The 23,843-nt window shown below is 48.1% G+C and overlaps 1 protein-coding gene and 1 pseudogene across 2 annotated transcripts in view; one reads left to right on the top strand and one right to left on the bottom strand.

Annotated features, from left to right (window-relative positions):
• The window catches only part of MAPRE3 (microtubule associated protein RP/EB family member 3), a 51,261-nt gene extending 28,460 nt beyond the window's left edge, over positions 1-22,801 (top strand). The window contains exons 2-7 of one of the 2 annotated variants that reach the window (XM_090281054.1): positions 18,246-18,373; positions 18,978-19,123; positions 19,740-19,896; positions 21,192-21,346; positions 21,482-21,634; positions 21,880-22,801. In XM_090281054.1, coding sequence (XP_090137180.1) covers positions 18,253-18,373; positions 18,978-19,123; positions 19,740-19,896; positions 21,192-21,346; positions 21,482-21,634; positions 21,880-21,948 — 801 coding nt within the window. In that variant the 5' untranslated portion in view covers positions 18,246-18,252 and the 3' untranslated portion in view covers positions 21,949-22,801. Of the gene's footprint in view, positions 1-18,245; positions 18,374-18,977; positions 19,124-19,739; positions 19,942-21,191; positions 21,347-21,481; positions 21,635-21,879 lie in introns of both variants that reach the window. The other variant, XM_090281053.1, reaches the window with a different exon arrangement.
• LOC150005750 (proteasome maturation protein pseudogene) lies at positions 1,008-1,612 on the bottom strand (annotated as a pseudogene).
• Positions 22,802-23,843: the final 1,042 nt, after the last annotated feature.

Here is a 23,843-nt window from a genome sequence, read left to right as displayed (position 1 = left end):
CACTCCATTGGACAATGTTAAAATTGCACTAACATAGTTTGACTTTCCAGCCATTCTTTTTTCTATATTCCATAGAAAGCACTCCCTCTGTTTATAGTTGCCTTTACAACCAGATGCTACATCATGACATATTACAGTTTTTCCAGATTTGTGGCTTATTTTGCATTGTTAAAGGTGCTGCCTTGTGACATCTGGGAAGACATATTGGTCTTATTTACAATATCTCCAGGTCACACTATTCCTCTAGATAGGTGATCCTGTCTGTAATGTATAGGTACTTATTAGAAGGATCAGATAGTAAATATTTAATGCTTTGCAAGCCATAGAGTCTTGGTCAAAACTACTCGATTCTAGCTCATCAAGGACAGGGACTGTGTGTCAGTCACTGATGTATCCCCAGTGCCTAGCATGGTGCCTGGCACACAGTAGGTGCTCAATAAATGTTTATCAAAAGAAAAAAAACTACTCAATTCTGCAGTTGTAAAATGAAAGCAGCCATATGCCCTAACTAGAGTGACTCAGTGGATTGAGCGCCAACTTGCGAACCAAAAAGTCTCCGGTTCGATTCCACTCAGGGCATAGACCTGGATTGCAGGCCAAGTTCCCAGATGGGGGCATGTGAGAGGCAACTGATCGATGTATCTCTCACACACTGATATTTCTCTCCCTCTTCTTCTCCCTCCCTTCCCCTCTTTCTAAAAGTAAATAAAATCTTTTAAAAAATTACAAATACTTTTTAAAAACTGGAAACACTACATATTTTTTTTTTAAAGAAAGACCTAGACAATAGGTTAATGAGTGAGCATGGCTATGTTCCAATAAAACTTTTTTTTTTTTGGTTATTCAATATTCAATTTATAGAATACCTAGAATATAGGTTGAACTAGAATCTGTTGTTAGCATACTATTCATCAGCAACAATTTTTTAAAGACATAGAAGGCTGTTGTTTTAATATAAATCAGGAGTTTTAAAATCATTTCTAGTGCTTTCAACTCTCACATAGCCATGAACCAAAGACTCAAACAATTTCAAATAATGAGATATTATTTAGGAAACTATTCTCATGTGTCAGTACTTTTAATATTGTATACATACAATTAGAGTAAAAAGATGACTACAGACAAGATGCAGCCCCTCCATTTCCATGATCACCACACTGCATTACAGTAAACCAAGTTTATATTCCACCATCAAGTGTGGTTCTCCCACTAGTTCACTTTGTGATGGGTCATTAAGAATATCTTCAAATCCAATAGTCTCATCATTACCCCTCAAAATATCCAGGGAAAGATTTGAGCTTGGAAGGAATGGAAGACGCTGAACCTGTTGCACTGCCTTCAATTCCATTTGCAGTTGAAGTGGAGCGAACAGACCCTGGATGTTTCTCAGCGTGGAAAAATTCATTTTATCTTGGTTGAGCTGGAAATTTTTTTCTGATAATTCAAGAGGATGACTAGGCAAAAGTTCATTTTTCACACAAGTAAAACCTTTTCGAAGAAGATCATGACTTTCCGAAGGCCCAGTTGCTGAAAGTTCAGTAACTGGAATGCTGTCCTTTAGCTGAGATCCAAGTCCTCTGGTAGCCATTTTCAGCTTGCTCTGCGAACAGCCTCTCAGCACTGTTTAAAAAAAACTTTATTTTTAAAAAGGCTCCAGTTCATAATTGCTGACCCCTGCTTATTGGTCATAATCACAGAGGGGCTCTTTCTTATTCTTTCCTGACTTTGCTCAGTCCTCTTTTATCACAAATATTAATACGATGCTTAAGTCTTCATAAGTGGTTTTCACTCTTCCCTAAAAGGACCAGATGCCCTGACCAGTGTGGCTCAGTTGGTTGGGCATCCTCCGGCAAAGCAAAAGCTTGCTGGTTTGATCCTTGGTCAGGGCACATGCCTGGGTTGCAGGTTTGGTCCCCCGTCAGGGGGCATACAAGAAGCAACCAATTGATGTTTCTCTCTCACATTGCTGTTTCTCTCCTGTTTCTCCCTTCCTTCCCTTTTTTCTAAAAAAATAAATGAAATATTTAAGAGAAAAAAAAAAAGGACCAGGAATCCTTAGGGGAAATGGCTTGTTCCAAGACTAAGGCAAGGAAAGCATAAGTTGAGTGTTGAACATCTTTTTGCACCAGAAAGTAAGGAACTTCTCCAAGAATGCTGGGGATGTGTCAAAAAGAGGAGCCAACTGGAAGGAGCGCCCAGTGACCAATGCTGGGACAGTTTGAACATAAAAATAAATCATTGTAATGTATTTAACCCATTGAATAAAATCTGCGAATTTATACTCATATAAGGGATAAATGAAAAAATAAATGGGAAAGGAAAAGCTCCTAGTTAATGATGGGGTTAGGAGAAGAAAGCGGTTCTCAAACAAGTTAGAGACCAAATCAAAATCACATGGAGAGCTTTCCTACATACCTGAGTCTCTTTCTAAAGAGGTGCGTGATGGTGTGTGTTGGGAAAGCTCCCCAGGAGACACTGCTGGGCTGTAGAGCAGGTTTTTCCTTTTTCTGACCTCTGCAGTGGAGAGAGGCAGGAGAAAGGGTGTTGGGAACACGTGCTGAGTCAGCCAGCCGACAGTGCCGGAGGGCCATTACATAGTCTTCAACAATACCACTCCCTGAAGTGGCTGTAGAGTTTAAGTGCACCACTATTTATATAATAATTCATTATTGAATTGGTCATTTCACCCGTTTCCAGTTTTTCATTATTATAAATATGTTTATATCTAAGGCTTCTTACACACCCACAATTACTGCTTTAGTATAAAATTCCTAGAAGTAGAATAAAGGTCAAGGAGTATATAAAACATATAAATGCGTTTAATATAATTTTTTTTTCGAAACTGCCCTCCAGAAAGATGGTACTAAATTACACTCTCACCAACCATGTTTCAGAGCGCATTTCAAGGCAGTGTTTGAGATTTTGCTTCCTGGCATGTTGTCGGTTTGGCTCAAACTCTTCTAAAAATCCTCAAAAAAGAAAAAAAAAAAAGTGCATTTCCCTGCATCCTCAATAACAGGTTTTTGTTTATCATTAAACTATTATCCTATGACCATTACATGGATTTAGCTTCATGCCAGCCCTGACCAGACTGAAGTGCCCAGTGACCACTAGGGACCCAGAGCAGTGACCCTGAGAACCTCAGCCAGCCCCCACCCTTCTCCATCTCTGCCCGGTGTGCCAGGACTGCAGGATCCTGTGCTCTCAGGAGGCTGGCATGGGTCCTCCATCCGCATGAGCGTGTACCACGCTCATCCATCCTTATTTTGAAAGCTCATCACTTGCCCTCTCTTAGTCCTAATTCAAAGCTCGTCCTGGCTTCTCTGGAAATGAGGTACCCTGGGGTCTGGCCTCTTTTGGAACAGCCCTCCCCCCAGGTAACATTTCACTCATACCAGAGGTACCTGCTATACCTCAAGTAAGGCAGCCTCCTAGGCCTGCTTCATCACGTATAACAGAGAAGGCGAAGAAGACAGCATCAGTGGATTCTGGGGGAATTTAATCATATTAAGCTGTTTTTGCAAAATGCTGCAACTTCCTGGGGAAGTGGTCAAAAGAGTAAATTATCCCTATACGTCACTTTGGAGTAGTCATTGTCTACTCTGTATGTACAGTCCTCATCAAATGAGGAGCCTCTCATAGATGAGAGGAGGATTCCTCTGGCCAGTTCATCTACATGCACATACGAGGCGCTTAAATATTCCTATGTGTAGGCACATGGTCATGTGTGAACAAAGGAGTGAGTGATGAACCCAAGACTTGTACTCAGTGCAGGAACATAGGCCAGATCCCAGGGCCTCACTACCACCTCTCTAAAGTAAGAAAAAGTTCCAGAATTCTGATTCCAGGAAGGAAATGATAAGGGTTCTATTTTGGTGATCCCTTCAGGACCTTCCCCTGACCTCCAGAGAGGTGACACCCCAAGTGTGAGGAGCTATAGTCAGTTATGATCACCTGAGTGAAGAAAAAGGAAGAGAAACTAAAATTTATGTACATGTGAGGTCCGGACAAACCTTTGGTGTTATGAGGGGAAAAAAGCAAGCCTGAGTTCCCTTGAGTGGCTAGAGCTTTGGTTCTTAAATCAAGGCCCAGTTTTTCTGCTGCTTGAATTATCTAACAATCTTTTTTTCCTGGAGCAGAAACCACTGGGCCAAAATGACCTCATTGAAAACAAGACATCTAAAAGTAAGGTAGCAGGATTCAAAGTATTACTGCAATGAATAGAAATATGTGGGGAGCCCTGGCTGGTGTGGCTCCGGTGATTGAGTACTGGCCTGTGAACTGAAAGGTCACCAGTTCGGTTCCCAGTCAGGACACATGCCTGGGTTGTGGGCCAGCTCCCTGCTTAGGGGGTGTGCAAGAGGTAATAACTAATGTTTCTCTCTCTCTTCTTCTCCATCCCTCCCCCTCTCTCTGAAAATAAATAAAATATTTTTTTTAAAAAGAAATCTTTAAAAAAAAAAAAAGAAACATGTGGGGAGAAAATAATAGGATTTCACCAGTGGTGAGCCTGTTTACTAAGAAATGTGTGTGTTTTCAGTGAGCTACTAATGATGTACAGCGTGAAACCCCTGGTTTAAAGGAGACTCTAAAACCAGGTGTACAGAAGTCCCCATTAGCTTAGCTGCTAGGGCTCTTGCCCGTAGGAGAGCTGAGCAGGTTTTGCCACAGGTCAGGAGAGACTGCAGTAGACTGTTGATGTCTGATGAGTCCCATGAAGTTGAGTCACTACACCAAAGGTTTGACCACATGGCCCACGTACACGTGGGTAGAAATGTTTATGATAATTAGGTAAGCCCAGAGTGGGTGGTGTTGAAGGGCTAGTGAATTCACAGAAGACCTCTTCGTGTGCAGATTCCTAAGGAAGGGATTTGCATACCTTGGACATGGTTAACTTGTGAGTGTGATAGTTTCAGAAAAGTTGGAAAGTTTTCAATGGCCTACAGTCTGTCAGAAGTAAAGAATTTACCTCCTTGGGGGAAATCATGTCCTTGGTAATGAACTTCACTTTGACAAAATTGTGACTTTTCTTTGAAAATCTTATACTCTTTCTGAAAGAAAACAATAGATACTAGAATTAGTTGTAAAGCTTACCTCATCTGTAAGATCCAATAGAAGGTCATCCACATAAAGAATCACAAGGAGTAGACTTCTGGCCAAGATGGAGGCCTAGGCTGACATGCTCCATCTCCCTCCACAACTAAGAAGGAATACAAAAACCAGAAATAGTCAGAAGTTCCAGAAAATAAAGCTACATGGAAGTCCAATGTATGAAGTTATAAACAAGTGGTGCTTGTCCGGATGGGTAGGAGGGGCGAAGCCGGGGTGGACAGGTAAAGCTGTGCTGCCCTCAGCAGCTGTGGTGACGGAGGCGGGACAGCGGTAAGCACAGACACCCATATTTAAAAAGAGGCGAGAAACACCTGGGGAGCACCCCCGGCTGCAGACCGGAAACATCAGCTCGCAATCCCAATGCCAGGGAAGGCAGACCCCCATTGCCTCGGACTGTGAGGGCTGGAGGGGGTAGTGACAGAGGAGGAGGCTCCTGGTCTCTCAGCGGAGAGTGAATGACAAGAATCCATCTTGAACCCCACCCCCACACAAAACGGCACAGCGTGGTGAGAAGGGTCACCTGGTAGTGACGACTGCATGGGGCTCTGCCCCCTATAGCTTAGGAGGTGTGACAGCCCTGTGCAGGAAGCAAAGGTAAACACAAAACTGTCAGGATGGCACAGATCATGATAGAGATCCCGGTGACGCAGCTCACCAGCCAGCAAATATCTAATCTAATGGATCAACAGATAAGAAATCTTTCTGAGGCTCAGTTCAGAGCTTTGGTTATAAGGATGCTTACAGACCTGACAGCAGATCTTAAACAAGATGGGGAAGGAATGAAGGCTAGTCCTGCTGAAATGAATGAAAACGCATACGAAACTAGTGGTGAAGGAAAGAAAACCAGGGACCAAATCAACGAATCGGAACATAGGGAAGGACTTAACAGTCAACCAGTGCAGAAAGAGGAAATGAAAAGTGAGGAAAAGGAGGAGAGGCTCAGAAACCTCTGGGACAGCTATAAGCGGGCCAACATCCGAATCACAGGGCTGCCAGAAGGTGAAGAAGAAGAACTAGAAATTGAAAAATTATGTGAAAAAAATAATGAAGCAGAACTTCCCTAACTTGTGGAAGGAAATAGACTTGCAGGTTCAGGAAGCACAGAGATTTCCAAAAAAAGCTGAACCCAGGGAGAACCACACCAAGACACATTATAATCAAAATGTCAAAAATTAAGGATAAAGAGAGAATATTAAAAGCAGCAAGAGAGAAGAAGAGAATTACGTACAAAGGGGTCCCAATAAGACTGTCAGCTGATTTCTCAAAAGAAACTGCAGGCAAGAAGGGACTGGCAAGAAATATTCAAAGTAATGAAAAACAAAAACCTGCAACCACAATTACTGTATCCAGCGAAGCTGTCATTCAGAATAGAAGGGCTTCCAGGACAAAGTAAACTGAAGAAATTCATCAGATCCAAACCACTGTTAAATGAAATGTTAAAGGGTCTTGTTCAGGAGAAAGAGGATCAAAACTATGAACATTAAAATGAAAACTGTATCACAACAACCAACAACAGAAGCTAGGGAATCAAAACAAAGGCAAACTAAGTAGGCAATGAGAGTGGGGAAAGAATTATAGGTATGGGGAATATTTTGGGGGGAGGTCAGCGGGGAAGGGGGAGGGGGCAAGGGAGTGAGATGGTACAGGAATTAAGAAGCATAGTAGGAGGGAGTGGAGTAGACAGGAAGATGTTGAGAAGAACTATATACACACCAATGGGCATGGACTAGAGGGGGACAACTGGAAGGAGGGGCGTCACTTGGTGGGGGGGAACCAGGGGAAAAGAAATTGGGACAACTGTAACAGCATAACCAATAAAGCATATTTTTTAAAAAACATAAAAATAAAAAAAAACAGAATCAGGGAAATTCAAGGCCCTTGGGCTTGTGGTTGAGGACTTGTGAAAAGTAGGGGAAGCCTCAGCAAATCTTTGGGGCATAACACACCAGGTATATTGTTGATTTTCCCTGAAGAAGGCAAACAAGTATTGACTATCTTAATCAAAAGAAACATTTAAAAAAAAAAAAACAAGCAAGAAAGAAAAGCAGCAGTGGGAGGCACTAGAGGTAAGAGAGTTCTTGGTTCTGGTCAGGGAATGACTCTTCTGTTTATGTAAAGCGCCAAGTAAATCTCTACCCCTCCACTTGGTTTTTTGACTGAGGGTAGGGGTGTTACAAGGACTTATTCTAGGTATGATGAATCCTTTATCTTATATTTGACTATTTTAGTCCTTCTTTAGCTTCTGATTTAAAAGGATTTTGTGCAAGTTTGGATAGAAATTTAGACAGGTCTTTCTGAACCTTAATGGATTGAGCTCCAATAATACTCAAACAATTGAATATTTGAAACCTTATTCTCCTTTTGGTTCTAAAGCATCTCTTAACTTTGTTCATAGTGAAGGTTCCCTGAATTGGCCACTATTATACTAAAGTCTCCTTGGTGAAATTGTGCCAGTGCTTTCAAAATAAGGACAGATAAATGAGGTACGTGCTCACTAGGAAGATACATTCACAAATCTGGGTTATAGTGTAAATGCATGTAAGAGGCAAGAATCTGGCTTGCTGGGGCCGCAGACAGGTTTAGACCTTGACAAACTGAGAATTCTGGGAACAGTCAGTCCAAAGACTTGCTTGTACAGGTATGTCTTCTCAGTTCCCTCGCCCCCAGCCTAACTCCTGCTCCTTCCAGCTGCAAACCCAACCTGACTTGTAGTTTGTAATTCCAAAGAGCAGGAAAATGTACAGAGATCTCGCCTAGAGCCAGACTCTCATGGACAAAGCAAGATGAAGCTAAGGAAAGTTCTCATAGGTTTTCTGTAATTGCCAAAAACTGGAAGCAGCCCAGATGTCCTTCACTAGGTGAATGGATAAACTGTGGTACGTTCACACTTGTACTGTTGTTTGGAATATTACTCAGCAATAAAAAAAGAACTAATCCATGCAACAACTTGGATGGAACTAAAAGGTGTTATGCTGAGGGGGGAAAAAAGCCAGTCTCGAAAAGTTACTGTATGATTCCCTTTTCATAACATTCTTTTTTCTTTAAGATTTATTTATTTTTAGAGAGAGAGGAAGGGAGAAGAAAGAGAGCGAGAGAAACGTCATGTGAGAGAGATACATCGATCGGCTTCCTCTTGCATGTGCCCCAATCCAGGAATTGAACTGGCGACCTTTCACTTTGTGGGAGGACACCCAACCAACTGAGCCACACCAGTCAGGGCCTGTTAACATTCTTAAAATTAGAAAATTATGGTGATGGAAAACTGACCTGTGGTTACCAGGGGCAAGAGTGGCAGGAGGGGCACGGCTATAAAGGGCGAGCACCAGGGGTTTCTTGGAGGATATACAATAGTTCTGTGCCCTAGTAGGGCGGTGTTACATGAATCTATACATGTGATAAAAACTTCATAGACCGTACACCAAAAAACAAAAAGGAGTGCATGTAAAAGCTGATGAAATCCAAATGAGGTCTGTAGCTGAGTTAATAATGTGCCAATGTCAACTTCCTGGCCTTAACAATTGTTATGTAAGATGTCATGGGGGAAGCTAGAGGAAGGTACATGGAATTCTTTGGCCTATTTTGCAATTGTGAATCTAAAATTACTTCAAAATAGAGAGTATAAAAATTGGGAGGGACCCTGATTTCTGCAAGCAGCACTTGGGAATCTCTTCAGTTTTTACTACAAAAGATAAAGCCTCAAGAATTGTGGATTTTATGCAGTTTCTAAGCACTAATTCATTTGCTGTAATTTCAATCTGGAAATTATGCTGTTATTTTAAATATAGTATTGTTACAAATATGTTGTATACATAGGGGAAAAAATCCTTTGGTGAGTGTCCCCCAGGATGAAATAGCTCCTGACCTTCTTACCGAGCTCCCGGTGTGTGGATTCCGTCTGACTTTTTAGCCACATCACCTTCTGCCCCAACACGCATTCTGGGGTGAACCACTCATAGTGTTATCCCTCCTCCCAGTCCGTTCCTCTGTCCTCATGATTCTTACTTGCTTGATGAGCTTCTCTTCCAAACCCAACTCAAACTACAAAGCCTTCCCTGACCCAGAAAGCACATGCCATTCCTGCATGTGGCGGTTGTAGAGTAACGTGTTGATCTTGGTTCACTTGTCTAGCTCCCACTCTAGTCTGTGAATTCCTCAAGGGCCGAGACTGGGTCTCATTCCACTAGGGCTGTAGAAACAAATGTTCCTATAGGCCAGCCTGGCTCAGTGCCTGGAACACACACTCCAGAAAAATGAGTGAGTGAGTCTGAGGCTCTTAGAGTCCTTAGTAATACATTTTGTTTAGTCTACCCTGCCTTAATCATTTTCAAAGCAAAATTGTCAAAGATCAAAAGGGATTCTGATTAACCACAGTTGAACAGAATAGTAAATTAATATCTAAAACATCCAACTTCATTAAGACATTATTATATTTAAATTTTTCCCATCCTTCCTTTTCCTTCATGACACAGTGATGTAGGAAGCTTTAGAAAGACCGTGAGGTTGTGCTCATAAGCCTCCTTGGACAGAGGAGACCTAGCACTTACGGACAGAACACAGGTCCTAAAAAGGAAGGGGGAGATGCCAAGGTAAAGAACACAACTATGATAAATCTCTGTATCACTGCAGAATTGTACTAAAAGAAGCAAGGTGTTTTCCGCCTTGCACGCAGTCACTCTCCGGTCTACCTGCCATGCTGCAGTAGGCACAAATGACCTGGACGACAGACTCCTGACCTCCCTCCTCAGCATCCTCCTGGGCGAATGACCTGACCCCATAGTTGTCTGCAGGTCTAGCTTCTGTCCTCATACTCCAGCAAAACGACTCAGAGTTCCTTCATTTCTTCTTGCACAATCCGATAACCGTTTCTTCACTGAAGGTCTGGTAACGTCATTAAACAGGGTAGGTAACCTCCTCCCTGAGCCTGCTCCTGACCCTTGGCTCCTGAAACACCACTACCTCTCCCGCTTCCTCTCTTGACCGTGTACCTTAGCATTCCTCTAAGATTTAGTCATTGGTTTTAGGTTCATTTTTAAAAATAAAAGTAATAATAAACATATTTCCCATGTCCCAAATTTTCCATTTCCTCTTCACTGCTTTCTGACATTCTGTTATCTTTAAAGGCCCAAATTCGGTGCCACTTTTCCCAGCAAGCATCTAACTACTGAGCCCCACCTCGTCCTTAATACTCACCCCCCTGGAGCACCTACAAGCCAAATGTACTTACACTGTTTAGTACCTCATATATTCTGGTTTGCAGGGCCCCTTGTTTTATGAATTACTTATTTCTTCAGCCAAAGGTTCCTTAAGGACAAAACCCATGCCTTAAAATGAGCCTGTGTCCTCATGGTACCTCATGGAGTGGTTAGCCCACTGTGTCAGTGGTCAGTGAACACTTACTGATTGAGATGAAGGCGATCTTGCAGTAAAAAACCTTTGAAATGTCCTTCCCCTTCTCCTAATGCTCAGGGGCCTGAATCAGAGCGAGTCATCATGCACTAGAACTGTGAGAAATCAAAGCACTCTTCCTGCCACAGTGTGATGGTCTGCAAAGAACAGAGGGTGTGGGTTCAGAGGCCTTGCCAGTGGTTGATCTTGAGCTTGAGCAAGTCTCCTGAATCCAGAGCCATCGTTTCCTTATGTGCAAAATCAAGATAATAACTAAGGCTTTTTGGATACAAATGCTCTAATCCACAATAATGGCATTTATGGTAGGAATTTCAGGCACCATGGTAGACCAAAGAGAAGCTATATGAGGTTAGGCAAGCCTTCTGGAACCATTCCCATGAACATCACCACTGATGGGGCCAGCTTCCTCCTGCAGGTGGGCAGGTAGAATAGAGTCTTGCAGGTGGTAAGAATGATATGCATCCTGGCCCTAGCTGGGATGGCTCAGTAGATTGAGTCCTGGCCTGTGACCCCAAAGGTCGCCAGATTGATTCCCAGTCAGGGCACATGCCTGCATTGTGGGCCAGGTCCCCAGTTGGGGACATGTGAGAGGCAGCCAACTGATGTTCCTCTACTGATGTTTTTCTCACATTAATGCTTCTCTCCCTCTCTTTCTCCCTCCCTCCCCCTCTGTCTGAAAATAAAAAAATGAAAAGAATGCTATGCATTCTGTGTGAGAGGACAGAGAATCTAACACTGAACATGGTCGCGTTTGTTCAGACATCGGCAGAGTAGACTTCCTGGTGGAAAGGTTAAAGGCTTATATGAGTGGTCTGTCAAAAAGACAAGGAAATAAAGCCGAAGGATTCTGCGAGGGATTGGCTGTGAGGCGGGAGGAGCTACGAGAGCAGAGAAGGATTGGGGTCAAGGAAAAGTAGGCTGAACAAAGATGACTCAGAGGAGAGGCAAGCGTACCCCTTTGCATGATGACAACTGTAAACCACACAGTCTGCAGAAACATCATTTTAAAGGAAAATAATGTGAGATGGCTTATATGTCCCCCAAGAGGTAAGGGTGCTTTGGAAGGGTGAATGGTCGTTAAGGAAACAGCAGGCCCACTAGGGCTGTAGAAACTAATGTTCTCTTCCCAGCATGGCATAGCCCTGTTCCCTCTCTGTTCTCAGGCTAGCTGCAATGGGCCAGGGACCCAGCCCCCCAAAAAGCAGGCCAGGGGCAAAGGGCCTCCCCCACCTGGTGGTGGTGCACAGAGCTGGACTGAGAGGCGGTCCTGACCCCGCAGTCTTCCCAGCAGGTTAACTAGTTCTGTTCTCGGAACCCTCCTACCCCTGCTCTGAGGAATCTGGCAGCATTTTATACAGTTTCTCTTTTACTTGCATCAGAAGAAGAGCTTTTGTAAATCTCTCGCTGAGTACCCAGAGGCTTCGTGCTGCATCTGGTTGTGTGGCCAGAGTGCAGCTGGCGTAGTGCAGCTAGCATTCTGCTCTCCTCCCTTCTCCCCCGGCCGACAAACAAGAAATGAGGCTGGAAAACCACTCTTTCTGAGCCCACCTTATCACGTGAAGCCCCACACTGTGGTTGAACCTCTCCCTCCATTCATTCATTTGTTCGTTCAACAAATATTTACTGAGCAGCTATTATGTACAGGGCCCTCGTCGTCGGCAGCCGTCCGTCTCGAGAGACGATGGTGTAGCTTCTTAAGAGTCTATCTGCACCGCCGAGAATGGCTGTGCAGTCCGACTCGGGAGTGACATGGTATCTGTCTCCTCCCGTGTTGAATCGACATCTTGTGATGACGCTGAAGCTACAGAGCCTGGGCAGGGTAATATGGAGGGTCTGCTGTTGCCCATGCAGCAGACCCCCCCTCTCTTCGCAGCTGAAGGGTCCAAGGGAAAGACGGAGTCGATACAGCTTGGGTTCAGGTGCGCCGCAGGAGTTGCCGGTGTTGACTACAACGTCAAACCGCCTTAGGGACTCCGGCTCCGGATTTTCTGTCGGGGTTTACTCCCTTAGCCTTTCCCCTGAAGAGGTATGCCGCAAGGCAGCGGAGGTTTTTTGGAGTCAGAGTTTTCCTTCTCTGATGTACCCTGACTGGAAGATCGAACCAGCGACACTTAGCTCGCAGGCCGACGCTCAATCCACTGAGCTAAACCAGCCAGGGCGTGCTAATTAAAGAAATGGCAACATAACTCCAGAAGCTTAGCTATCCTTCTGCCTGAGAGCCACAACTGAAAGCCAGGCCTGGCCCTAATGAGGACCTTGATCAGAGGTTTGTGGGGAATTCATCCAGGATGCTGAAAAGAATGTGAATGAAATTTGCCAGTTGGCCATGTCTGGTGTGGCTCAGTGGATTGAGTGCCAGCTTGCAAACAGAAAGGTCGCCGGTTCGATTCCCAGTCAGGGCACATGCCTGGGTTGCAGGCCAGGTCCCCAGTTGGGGGTGTGCGAGAGCCAATCGATGTACCTAAAGGTGTCCTGAGGACAGAATCTTGGAGAGGCTCCAGTCCCTACCTGAACCTCCAACTCTCTGCTGGCTGGGCATGTGCTGGTTCCCAGTTGGTCCCAGAAGTGCTCCACCTGCTCCCTCTCTCCCTTTGACTAATTCAGCTCTGAGAGGCTGAGCCTCCCTGTGAGTCAGGTCTTTGCTCAGCCATGAAAAGAATGTGATTGGCTGGGGCTGCCAGGGCTTTGTGACCCGCCAGCCAGGCTCCTCCAGTCCCTCAGACCCCTTCATCCCTGCCTACGCATATTACCTCCATGCAACCGCAGAATAACCTGAATGTGTAATCCAAGGGGGGAAACGGTAGCACTTTTGCATATTTTCCAAACAGGTGACTTTAGCCCCCCTGGGCCCGGACAGAAAGGGGTAGCCCAGTGACAATGGGCATAGCCCCATGTCAGGAGCCTGAAACGTTTTGGCAGGTGCCGCGGAGTTCTTCCTCCTCTGATCCCACAGCATCTGTTCCAGTTCTCCTGGCTGGTAGGATGACATCTACAAAGCAGAATCTATGGGAAATCTGGAGTTGGGGTGGTCACAGGCCTACTTCAGGAGCCGAGATGGCTCTTTCCAGACAGAAAGGGCAGAGAAAAGCACAGTGTGTAGTCTTCCTTCTGGATTGGCATCTTGAATACCTGAACCTGGATGTGTATTGGGCACTTGCTTCTCAAACAAATGCCCTTGAATTCTCGCTGTGTGTCCCAGTAATGCTGATAACACTTACCAGATACTTACTATGTACCAGGCTCTGTGCAGCACTTTGTATACATGACTCACTTGATCCTCATAACAGCTCTATGAGGTGGGGACTGTTATTGTTCCTATTCTATTCTATTCTATTCTATTCTATTTATTTATTTTTAGAGAGAGGGGAAGGAGACAGGAGGGAGAAAGACAGGGAGAGAAACATCGATGTGAGAAAGAAATGTTGATTAGTTGCTTCTTGTACATGCCCAGACCAGGGACCGAAGGTACAACCTAGGCATGTGCCCTGACTGCTGACCGGGAATCAAACTGGTGACCCTTTGGTTTGCGGGACAACGCCCAACCAACTGAGCCACACTAGTCAGGGCTACTGTTCCCATTTTATAGATGAGGAAACTGAGGGCCCAGATTAAAACCCAAGTGGTCTGGCTAGAGAGCCAATATTTTTTTTTGTTTGTTTTTTTAGATTTTATTTATTTATTTTTAGAGGGAGGGGAGGGGAGGCAGGAAGAGAGGGAGAGAAACATCAGTGTGTGGTTGCCTCTCACATGCCCCCAACCATGGACCTAGCCTGCAACCTAGGCATGTGCCCTGACTGGGAATTGAACAGGAGACCTTTTGGTTCATAGGCCAGTACTCAATCCACTAAGCCACACCAGTGAGGGTGAGAGCCAGTATTCTTTAAGCAGCACCTTTTGGAGCCTGCTGGAAGCATGCCCAACACCCACTGCAGGGCAGAAAGACCTGAGATGTCTTTCATAACAGGGGCTAGAGGCCTGGGAACTGCAGAGGAGTCTTCTAGGGACCAGAGAATTAGAAAAGACTATAAGGACCCTGAATTATCTTCAAGAAGATAGATTTCCACCAAAGACAAAAACAAAAGTCAAAATTAGAGTGGTCTGATGATAAGGTTCATAAATATGAAATGTGAGATTTCAGAGTTATGCATAATTATTTGTGATTCAGGAGGATAAATACCTAGATCTCAGTGCAGTCCTGTGTGTCTGGGAAGAAACTGGATGGTCTCTCAAAACTCTTCTGGCCATGGGATGGTAAGATTTGGTCATGATGACAATTTTCAAGGCCTCAGGCCACAGAATGACCATCAGTCAGCTCCACCTCTCCTGATGAGAGCTAACAACCTGTCTATCATCAGTGAATACACCATCACCCTTATGATCCTAACTAGGAATGATTTAGCAAAATCACCAGATTAAACCCCCTCACCCTTTCTTTCCCATGACTCCACACCAGATAGCAGGAGTCAAGACCCTGCAGAACAGGCTCTTCCCAAGGTCATGTCCTCAGTCTGATCCTGAATGGGGTTTTCAGGTGCCCTAGAGGATGACATGTCACATCTAAATCAGGGGCTGTTTCTCCTGACAGTCACATGTGCCAGAGGTGATGGTGGAAACATGGGGACTGGGTTGGAAGACCTCGCTATTATAGCTCTTGGTTGTCTACCATTATCTCAGGGAACGTGAAGCAACCCTTGATAATGGACATGTTGACTTTAAGAGTTTCTTCAGAAAAATGTCTCCACTCTAGTTGGAGGGCCAGATGTTTGGACAACTGTTTATATACCTCTACTCCCAGAAGCTGATCTGGTTTGAGTGTAGGCCTGAGTCAACACCCAATTTTAAAAAAAGTCCTCAGAAGTTGGACCTGTTGATGAGTTTAACGCGAGGCTTTGGGGAATAGGAAAATCGGTTTGATTAAGTCCAGAATCTTAGAGTAGACCCAGTCCTCTGAGCCAGTCCAGCTCTTCTTAATAAGCACTGCACTCAGCCACCCGTCCTGACACCACTAGCTTGTGACCCAACCAGACTCCCTCTTTGGGGGACCAGATCACATTTAGGGCTCTCCTTTTCTAAATGGAGCTAGGGAAAGGGCGCTTGGGGGGAAACATTTAAAGAAGTCTTTGCCCAGGACCTGGGTGCCACCTGCTGGCCATAATTTAGTTGTATTTACAGGGCCAAATCTACGAGAGGAAAATTAAAAGGGCATCCTGCCCTCCCTGTCATGCTGAGGGGTAAGGAAAGAAATTGAATTTAGAGAGAGAAAAGAAGGGAGAGAAAGAAAAACATCGATTTGTTGTTCCACTTATTTATACATTCCTTGGTTGACTCTTGTATGTGCCTTGATGGGGTTGAACCCATAACCTGGGAGTATCCGGACAATGCTCTAACCAACCGAGATACTGGCCAGGGCAATGACCTCTGAGCAAGTGTGGCAGAGAATCCTTTCAGAGACCCCTGGGTGCCTTGCATGAGTTCTCCTGAGCCAAAAAGGACCCCAACCAGGGCAGAGAGAGCATCATCTGGAGAACCTGAGCCAGTCTTGAGTAAAGACAAGGGTGTGTATCAGATGAGAACCGTAGTTCTGATACCTGGTCTGGTTGCGCACCAGAATTACCGGCAGTATTTTAAAAATTACATTTATATAACGTGTATAAATATATATAATATACCATATATATTCTACATAGTATATTATATATAGTTATATATGTAACATCTGTTATATATGATAATAGATATAAATAAAATAGTCATGTGTTATATATAGGTACACACATGCACACACTTGGTCTTCACTCCAGCCTACTGAGAAGTCTCTGTAGGAGACTCTGAGGTACCCTCCTAATAAAAACCTTTGGGGTGCATGAGGCAGGATAGGTGTCATTCACTTTCAGTGCCAGACCAGACTTGAGGAAGAGGCAGAATAGGTAGGGGCAAGGAAGTGGGCTGGGTGTATTCTTCCTTCAGGGACACTCTGCCAAGTAAATAAACCTCAGGAAACAGTCTTCGCTCCAGAACTACACACTGTCACAGTTCCTGTATGCACAGCCCTTTTGGTCTGTCTTCTGTTTCTCCATTTCTGATAAAGTCTCATTACAGGAAATATTTCCCTCTTCCCCTAACAGCACAAATCAGCGATAAACATCGCTGACATTTGGCCTTTGCTGGGAGATTCGGGGAGGGGCTCCCACCTGTGGGCCAGAGGAGGTGCCTCTGCTCAGCTCCAAAACAGATTGCTGTGCAGGGAGCATAGGCCCAGGGTCACCAAAAGAAGCCAGAAATCCAAAATTGTTTGTATGAAACAGCCCGACTTTAAAACATTGGGAACTAATTCAAAAATGTTTCCAACACGGTGAGTACTAAAGAGTTCAAGTCTGCAAGGCAGATTTGCCCAGCGGGTGTCTCATTTGTGACTGCTGGCTGCAAGGGCTTTAAGCTGGAGAGTGTTGTGGCCAGGGCTGCTTTTAGATAGCTTCTGACTGCAGTACTGTCAGGGGGACCTGGGGGACACCGGAGGCTGGAAGGCCTTCTAGGAGGCCTTCGCTAGCCTTGGCCAGAGAGAACGTCTCCATAAACCCCAAGGCAGCAGGAGAGGTGGTGAAGAACAGGGCATATTGGGAAGGCAGAGTTGCAGGACTCGATTAGATACCAGGAATGAGGAAGAGTAGGATCCCATGGGTCTCTAACATGGATATCGACATGGATATTGGGTGACTGATGGTGACCGTGACAGTTTCTGGGATAGTGGATACAGGAGCAGAAGCCTCTTTTATTTATTTATTTTTTAAGATTTTATTTATTTGTTTTTAGAGAGAGGGGAAGGAAGGGAGAAACATCGATGTGTGGTTGACTCTCACACGCCCCCAACTGGCCCACAACCCAGGCATGTGCCCTGACTGGGAATTGAACCAGCAACCCTTTGGTTCGTAGGCCAGCACTCAGTCCACTGAGCCACACCAGCCAGGGCTTAAGGAAAGGTTCTGGACAAGCAGAATTTAAGTGCCCCTGGGTCAGCTAGCAGACCACAGGCCCCACAGGAATATGGGATCTGAAGTAAGGCAAAGGTTAGCTGGCTTTCTAAAACAAAAATCTAGTCAGGATACTGTCTGCTTAAACACCTCTAAACACCTCTTAAACACTTCTGTCTAAACTCCTCCTCATGGTGAATAAAGCCCTCGTGATCCATTCCTGCCAACCTCGCTGTGCCACGCCCCAACACGAAACCTGCTCCCCAGCCCTGCTGAGCAACTCAGAGCCCTGGAATAAGCCATGCCTTTGTTCTTGCTGGTTCTTGGGGCCTGCTGTGCCCTTCTACCCTGTCCCTTTGTATGTTTGGAAAATTCCTACTCCTTCCCTGCTCCAGTATCTCCACTTTGAAACCTTTGCTGACCTTGCCAATCAGAAGCAATCACTCCCTTCTTTGTGCCATCCCTGAACCTTGTATGTGCCCTACTGCGGGGATTTGCCTGTCTGTAAACTCCTTGAAGGTAGAGACCACTTTTTACTTAACGTTGTTGCACTGGTTCTTAGCACACCTCTAGCATGCAGGAGACACTCGTGAAATGTTTAAAGAGTGGAGAGGTGCCCCTATCCAGGAGGGAACCTGCAGGGCTATCCGGAGGAAGACGCCTCTCGTTTCCCCAGGGGTCACCCAGCTCCTGCTCTCCTTGCAGCTAAAGAACAGCCAGAGTTCCCCCGTGCTGACCTTGCCTGTCCTCTCTTTGCAGCTGGGGTATGGCCGTCAATGTGTACTCCACATCCGTGACCAGTGAGAATCTGAGTCGCCATGATATGCTTGCGTGGGTCAACGACTCCCTGCACCTCAACTATACCAAGATAGAACAGCTCTGTTCAGGTAGGAGGCTGGGGTGGGGGAAAGTGACCCCTGCTGGGGGTGGGCGGGGAGGCAGGAGCCACAGCAGAGAATGCAACTTATAATTAGGATTAAGGAGAAGAGCAGTAGAGCTCCAACCTAGTCAGGTTCTCCGTGAACTGGGAAGAGCAGAAGAGGCACCAGAAAGGGCTGCAGGCAGGGCCGGGCAGTGGGGACAGGCAGTAAAGCCAGGGGTTAACAGCATGAGGTCCAATCTAGCCACCCCGGGTCCGAATCTCAGCCCTTCTTGTAATGTATTACTCTGGGCAAGTCACTGCACCTCTCTAGGCCTCAGTTTCCCCAAGTGTAAAATGGAGATAATGTCACCCATCTCACTAGGGTTGCTGTTAGATTAATTTACGTTTGCTATGGTGCATAGCAATTGCCTCAATAAACAGTAATTGCTCTTATTCTTGGAATGCGGGGGGATTCTGGCTGTGTCTCTCCCACAAGCAGGCCTGCCACGGCTCCAGAACAAAGAGAGAAAAGAGGAGATTGGGTAGTTTGGGGGCCTGGTGAAGGGAAAGGAAGAAGCCGAGGTGGGGCAGCAGCCTGGACCCCGTCGGTCCGCTATGCTTCTCCACAGGGGCAGCCTACTGCCAGTTCATGGACATGCTCTTCCCCGGCTGTGTGCACTTGAGGAAGGTGAAGTTCCAGGCCAAACTAGAGCATGAATACATCCACAACTTCAAGGTGCTGCAAGCAGCTTTCAAGAAGATGGGTGTTGACAAAGTAGGTGCCTGTGCTCCCAGGGGCCCTGAGGAGCTGAGTGACCCTGGGGAAGAAGATGGCCCACAGAGGGGCAGCAGGGGCTGCTAGGGCCATTCCAGCTCTCACGTCTCTCTCCACCACCACCCCCAACTCTCCAGAGGGGATGTTCCCCCAGCTCAAGGCACAGTGGAAAACCCCACACTTCACATCCCATCCTGACGACATTCCTGTCCCTTCCTCCTCTCTGGCCCCTGTCCACCCCAGCACTTGAGGCTTGGTGGACTGCTCCTATCAAGCTCCTCCTCCAGCGCCCAAGAAAAGTCTCTTGTTCACTCCACTGCCCCACGGCCCCAGGCCCCTGGTTCCAGCAGCCCCCACCCCACGTGGAGGCAGCAGCACCAAGGGACTCCTCCCCACACAGTTTCTCTGGGCCTGGAGGAACGCTGTCTCTGGATGCCAGGCCCGGGCCTGCAGCCGCCCCATCTGCTCCCGCGCCGCAGGAGGGTGGCCCGGCGGAGGAGCTGGAGGCAGCCGCTGCCCAGGGCTGGCTGTCCTGAGAGCAGCGGCCCTCTTGCAGAGGAAGGCAGCCCTCCAGCTGCAGGCGGATAAAGCTCTCTGCTTATGTGGTCTATTTCAGATCATTCCTGTAGAGAAATTAGTGAAAGGAAAATTTCAAGATAATTTTGAGTTTATTCAGTGGTTTAAGAAATTCTTTGACGCAAACTATGATGGAAAGGAATACAACCCTCTGCTGGCGCGGCAGGGCCAGGACGTAGCGCCACCTCCTAACCCAGGTGATCAGATCTTCAACAAATCCAAGAAACTCATTGGCACAGCAGGTAACGTGCCCGAGCTGGGGGAGGGAGTGTGGGGGGCCGGGCCGGCAGGGCTCTACACCAGGAGTGCCTCCTGGGCCACCCGGCCCGGCCCTGCCAGCCTAGAGGAGACTGTTATCACGGAGTTCAGATGATGCCGCCTGCTGCCCCCTTAGACCAGGGGGAGTCACAGTAGGGAGGAGAGGGCTCCAAAGATTGCTGCAAACGGCGAGTCACTGGCACCAGCCAAGGTGGCAGCTGGCAGTGGGGGGCCAAGGGTACTTCCTTCTGTCACATGAGTGAACACGTTTGCCTCAAGATGACAGGGCAGCACATGGCATGGTTCCTCTGTCCAGGTCTAACCAGGCCAAGGGCCTGGTGCCAGCACTACGCATCCTTCTTGCCCCCTGCCCTCTGGACGCCTGGGGACAGGAGTTTACCACACTTGGTTGTATCTTCAGCCATTCCAAAGGCCAATGGCCCGAAGTCCTCAAGAGACGAGTCTCTGACAACAAGGCTTTGTCTGGGTTCTAGAGGAGAGGGAAGAAGCAGCAGGGCCTCTGGGAGGCGGGAGGGCTGGGAGAGGAGCAGTCCCAGCCCGCATCTGAACCCGTCATAGCAGAGTCCTCCCGTTTGCACTGCCGCCCCGCCGGGCCTGCCCGCTCACCTGCTTGCTTTGCTTTAGGAGCAGCCAGCTCTGCCTGGGGAGCTGTCCAGCTAGGGAGAACAAGTTGTCACAGCATGCTGTTCCCTGCGTCAGCCCCGCCAGGGAGGGGCAGGGGCAGGTTTCCTTTGTGTCCGCCAGTCTGAGGTCACCCATGTGGGGGGCTTCAGGCTCAGGCTTCTGTCAGGAAAGACCCAGCGACAGCTAGTTTCGAGCCCCTGCACCAGCTGCTGCCCCTCAGGCTTCAGCTGTCAGTCCAAGAGGGCCCCCACCCTCCAGCCCCACTTCATGTGTTCCCCACCCCAGGTCCCTCCTCCCCCCCATGTCTCCCTCAGGCCAGCTCTCCTCCCTTCCCACGCCTCACCCCGTGTTTAGTTCCCAGTAGTCCCTGCTCTCCCCAGGCTTGCCGAGGGGCTGCCTGCTGCTATGGTGTCAAGTGTGGCCGTGGCTTGAGGTCTAGACATAGATGTCCCCTCAAGTGGGAGAGGAGGGGAGGGCAAGAGCACCTGCCCTTCTCAGAGGCCTGCCCTGCACTCGTCACACCAGGCTGTTCCCTGCCACCTGAGCTACGGGCTCACATGGCCCCCTCCGAATTTTCTCCTCTGGGCAGTTCCACAGAGGACGTCCCCTACAGGCCCCAAAAATATGCAGACCTCTGGTCGACTGAGCAACGTGGCCCCACCCTGCATCCTCCGGAAGAATCCCCCATCAGCCCGAAATGGCGGCCATGAGACTGATGCCCAAATTCTGGAACTCAACCAGCAGGTGAGTGGGGTGGGCCAGTGTGGCTGAGACAGCCCCGCCTCAACAGCCAGGCCTTCAGGGTGTCAGGGTGTCGGGGCAGGAAGGGGAGCCTGAGGCAGGGATCTCTGGCTTGAGCACCACCTTCTCTCTGAGCAGCTATTGGATTTGAAGCTGACAGTGGACGGGCTGGAGAAGGAGCGTGACTTCTACTTCAGCAAACTCCGAGACATCGAGCTCATCTGCCAGGAGCACGAAAGTGAGAACAGCCCTGTTATCTCGGGCATCATCGGCATTCTCTACGCCACTGAGGTGAGCTCTGCCTGCCCCCGCGTGTGTCCTGGCCCACTGGACCCTCCCCTGTGCCCCCTGGCCCTGAGACCAGAAGGGGCCTTGCGGAACAAGTACGGATAAGGAGAGTGAGCTGAAATCACAGAGCATTAGCAGGGAAAGGAGGTCTGGAACTTGGGCCCTTGCCCCCAGGTTCCCTATGCAAGTCCGCACCCTAAGCCCAGCCTGCCTGCCTCACCATTTCACTCTCCGTTTCCACCCCCCAGGAAGGATTTGCACCCCCGGAGGACGATGAGATTGAGGAACACCAACAAGATGACCAGGACGAGTACTGAGGGCGGCTCCAGCCCTGGCTGACTGCACGCCTCCCCCCCCCCCCCCACACCCCCACATTATAATCCTTCCCTCACAGCCAGTCGGCCGGGAGCTTTGTGTCAGTGCCGCAGCGTTGGGGAGTCAGGCCAGGGGGGCTGTAGGGGTTGGGGCAGTGGGCAGGCAGAGGCCCTGTCCTTCTGAGGCACTGGCCCAGGGGGTGGGACACCTGCCCACTGCCCACCCCTGTTTATTTCCGTTGTCTCTGCTGCGTTGGCCAACACTTCCCAGGGTGCTCCTGCCACCCGCCCCAGCAGCCGCCTGCTCCCTTGACAGCCAGCAGCTGTATATTTGACAAAGTCATTGGTATATTTTTACTTACTGGATTTTCCTTGCACTTTACCTGTTCTTTTCCCAGGGCTCACAGCACGGGCTCCGGGGCAGTGTGCTTGGCGTGGCTCCCCTTCCCTGTTGCCGGGCTGTGGCAGGACTCACTGATTCTTATTTATTTTGTCTTTTGACTCCCCAATAGCTGAGGGGAAGGCTGATGTCAGGAGAGGGATAAGCGGTCTGAGGTGGGGGTGCCTAGGCCCCCATGGTCAGGGAGAGGGAGGGGGGCATGCAAGGGATGAAAATGACCTCCTGGCACCAGATTCACCCACCCTGCGCCCCTTCCCCCAGCCCCAAAGGCCAGCACTGCCCCGAAGCCCCCAGCCACTCCCTCTGCAGCTCGGTCCATACCACACAGACTCCCCTCAGACCCTTCTGTACGTCTGCCTCCCATCCACCTGCCCCCCCCACCCCTGCCCTTCAGGCCACCCAGCCTGCATATGTGTTCACTTTTATTTAAATAAACTTGTGTGGTAAAAGTCTGTGCCATGTCTCCCTCCACTGAGCCACAGCCTGGGTCTCAATGCTCTGCTCCTCCCGAGTGCTCTCCTCTCCAAAGCGATGGCCACGGAGCACAGTGCCACTGCCGCCTTTTCTGACCTAGTCCCCGTCTCCCAACCATGATGCCAGGGTTCTGAGGGAAGGCATGGATGCCGCACCCCCAGGCCCTGAGGAGGAACAAGGTTCAGGGCCATGGCTGTGACGACAGGCAGCCCAGTAAAGCCACTGGAGTGTAACAGGGTGGCCTGGCCAAGAGGTGCTTTTGTTACAGTCTCCTTTAGGTCAGTTAGACTGCAGGTTGTTCCCACCCCTTGTCAAAGCTCACACACCTCACAGCAGTGACCCATCTGGGGACAAGAGCTCATGTGACAGAGAAAAGCTGAGTGGGTTACAAAGAGTAAGCAACTGAAGCCCAGAAGGACAGCAGTGCCCACGTGGTTCCCTCTGCAGAACAGAGTCTCACGGGAATCAGGAGCTGGAAGCCCTTCACGGCGCCCACACAGCCCTACATTCCTGGTCTGTGCCCCTGCAGAGAGCCGTAGCAGCCAAGTCCTGGAAGCCCAGCGAGAGCTGAGGGTGCAGAAACGAACATGGGCACTAGGCCCGTTCACGCAGAGCACTGGCAGTCACGTAGACCAGCGCTATCACATACACGGAAGGGAACCGAGGCCCACATGTGGCATGACTTCCTCAAAGTGGTAAAAACCCAACTCATGGTTGGGTACTCATCCCCAAAGATCATAGAGGTATCACCTCCAGAATGTTCCTCTAGGTACAGGCTAGTCCTGGTAGCTATTTCTTCACCATCTTGAGTATGATCGAAATACAATTGGGGCTATTTCTTCTGAGGCCCTACTCCGTGGCCCCTCTTCCAGACCACCACCATTTTCCTAAAGGCTCCAGACAGAGGCCTAAAATAAGCAAATGTTCATTCCTCATTCATTTCTTTTGACTCCCATTCCCACATACAGATATTCCCAGCTTTATTTTATTTCTTTTCTTCTCCAACAAGTTCCTTGCCTACTTT

This window comes from Furipterus horrens, unplaced genomic scaffold (genome assembly GCF_987537825.1).
Source record: "Furipterus horrens unplaced genomic scaffold, mFurHor1.1.pri manual_scaffold_6, whole genome shotgun sequence".
NCBI lineage: Eukaryota > Metazoa > Chordata > Mammalia > Chiroptera > Furipteridae > Furipterus > Furipterus horrens.
Note: the sequence above shows the minus strand (reverse complement) of the source record. Positions and strands in the feature narration are given on the sequence as shown.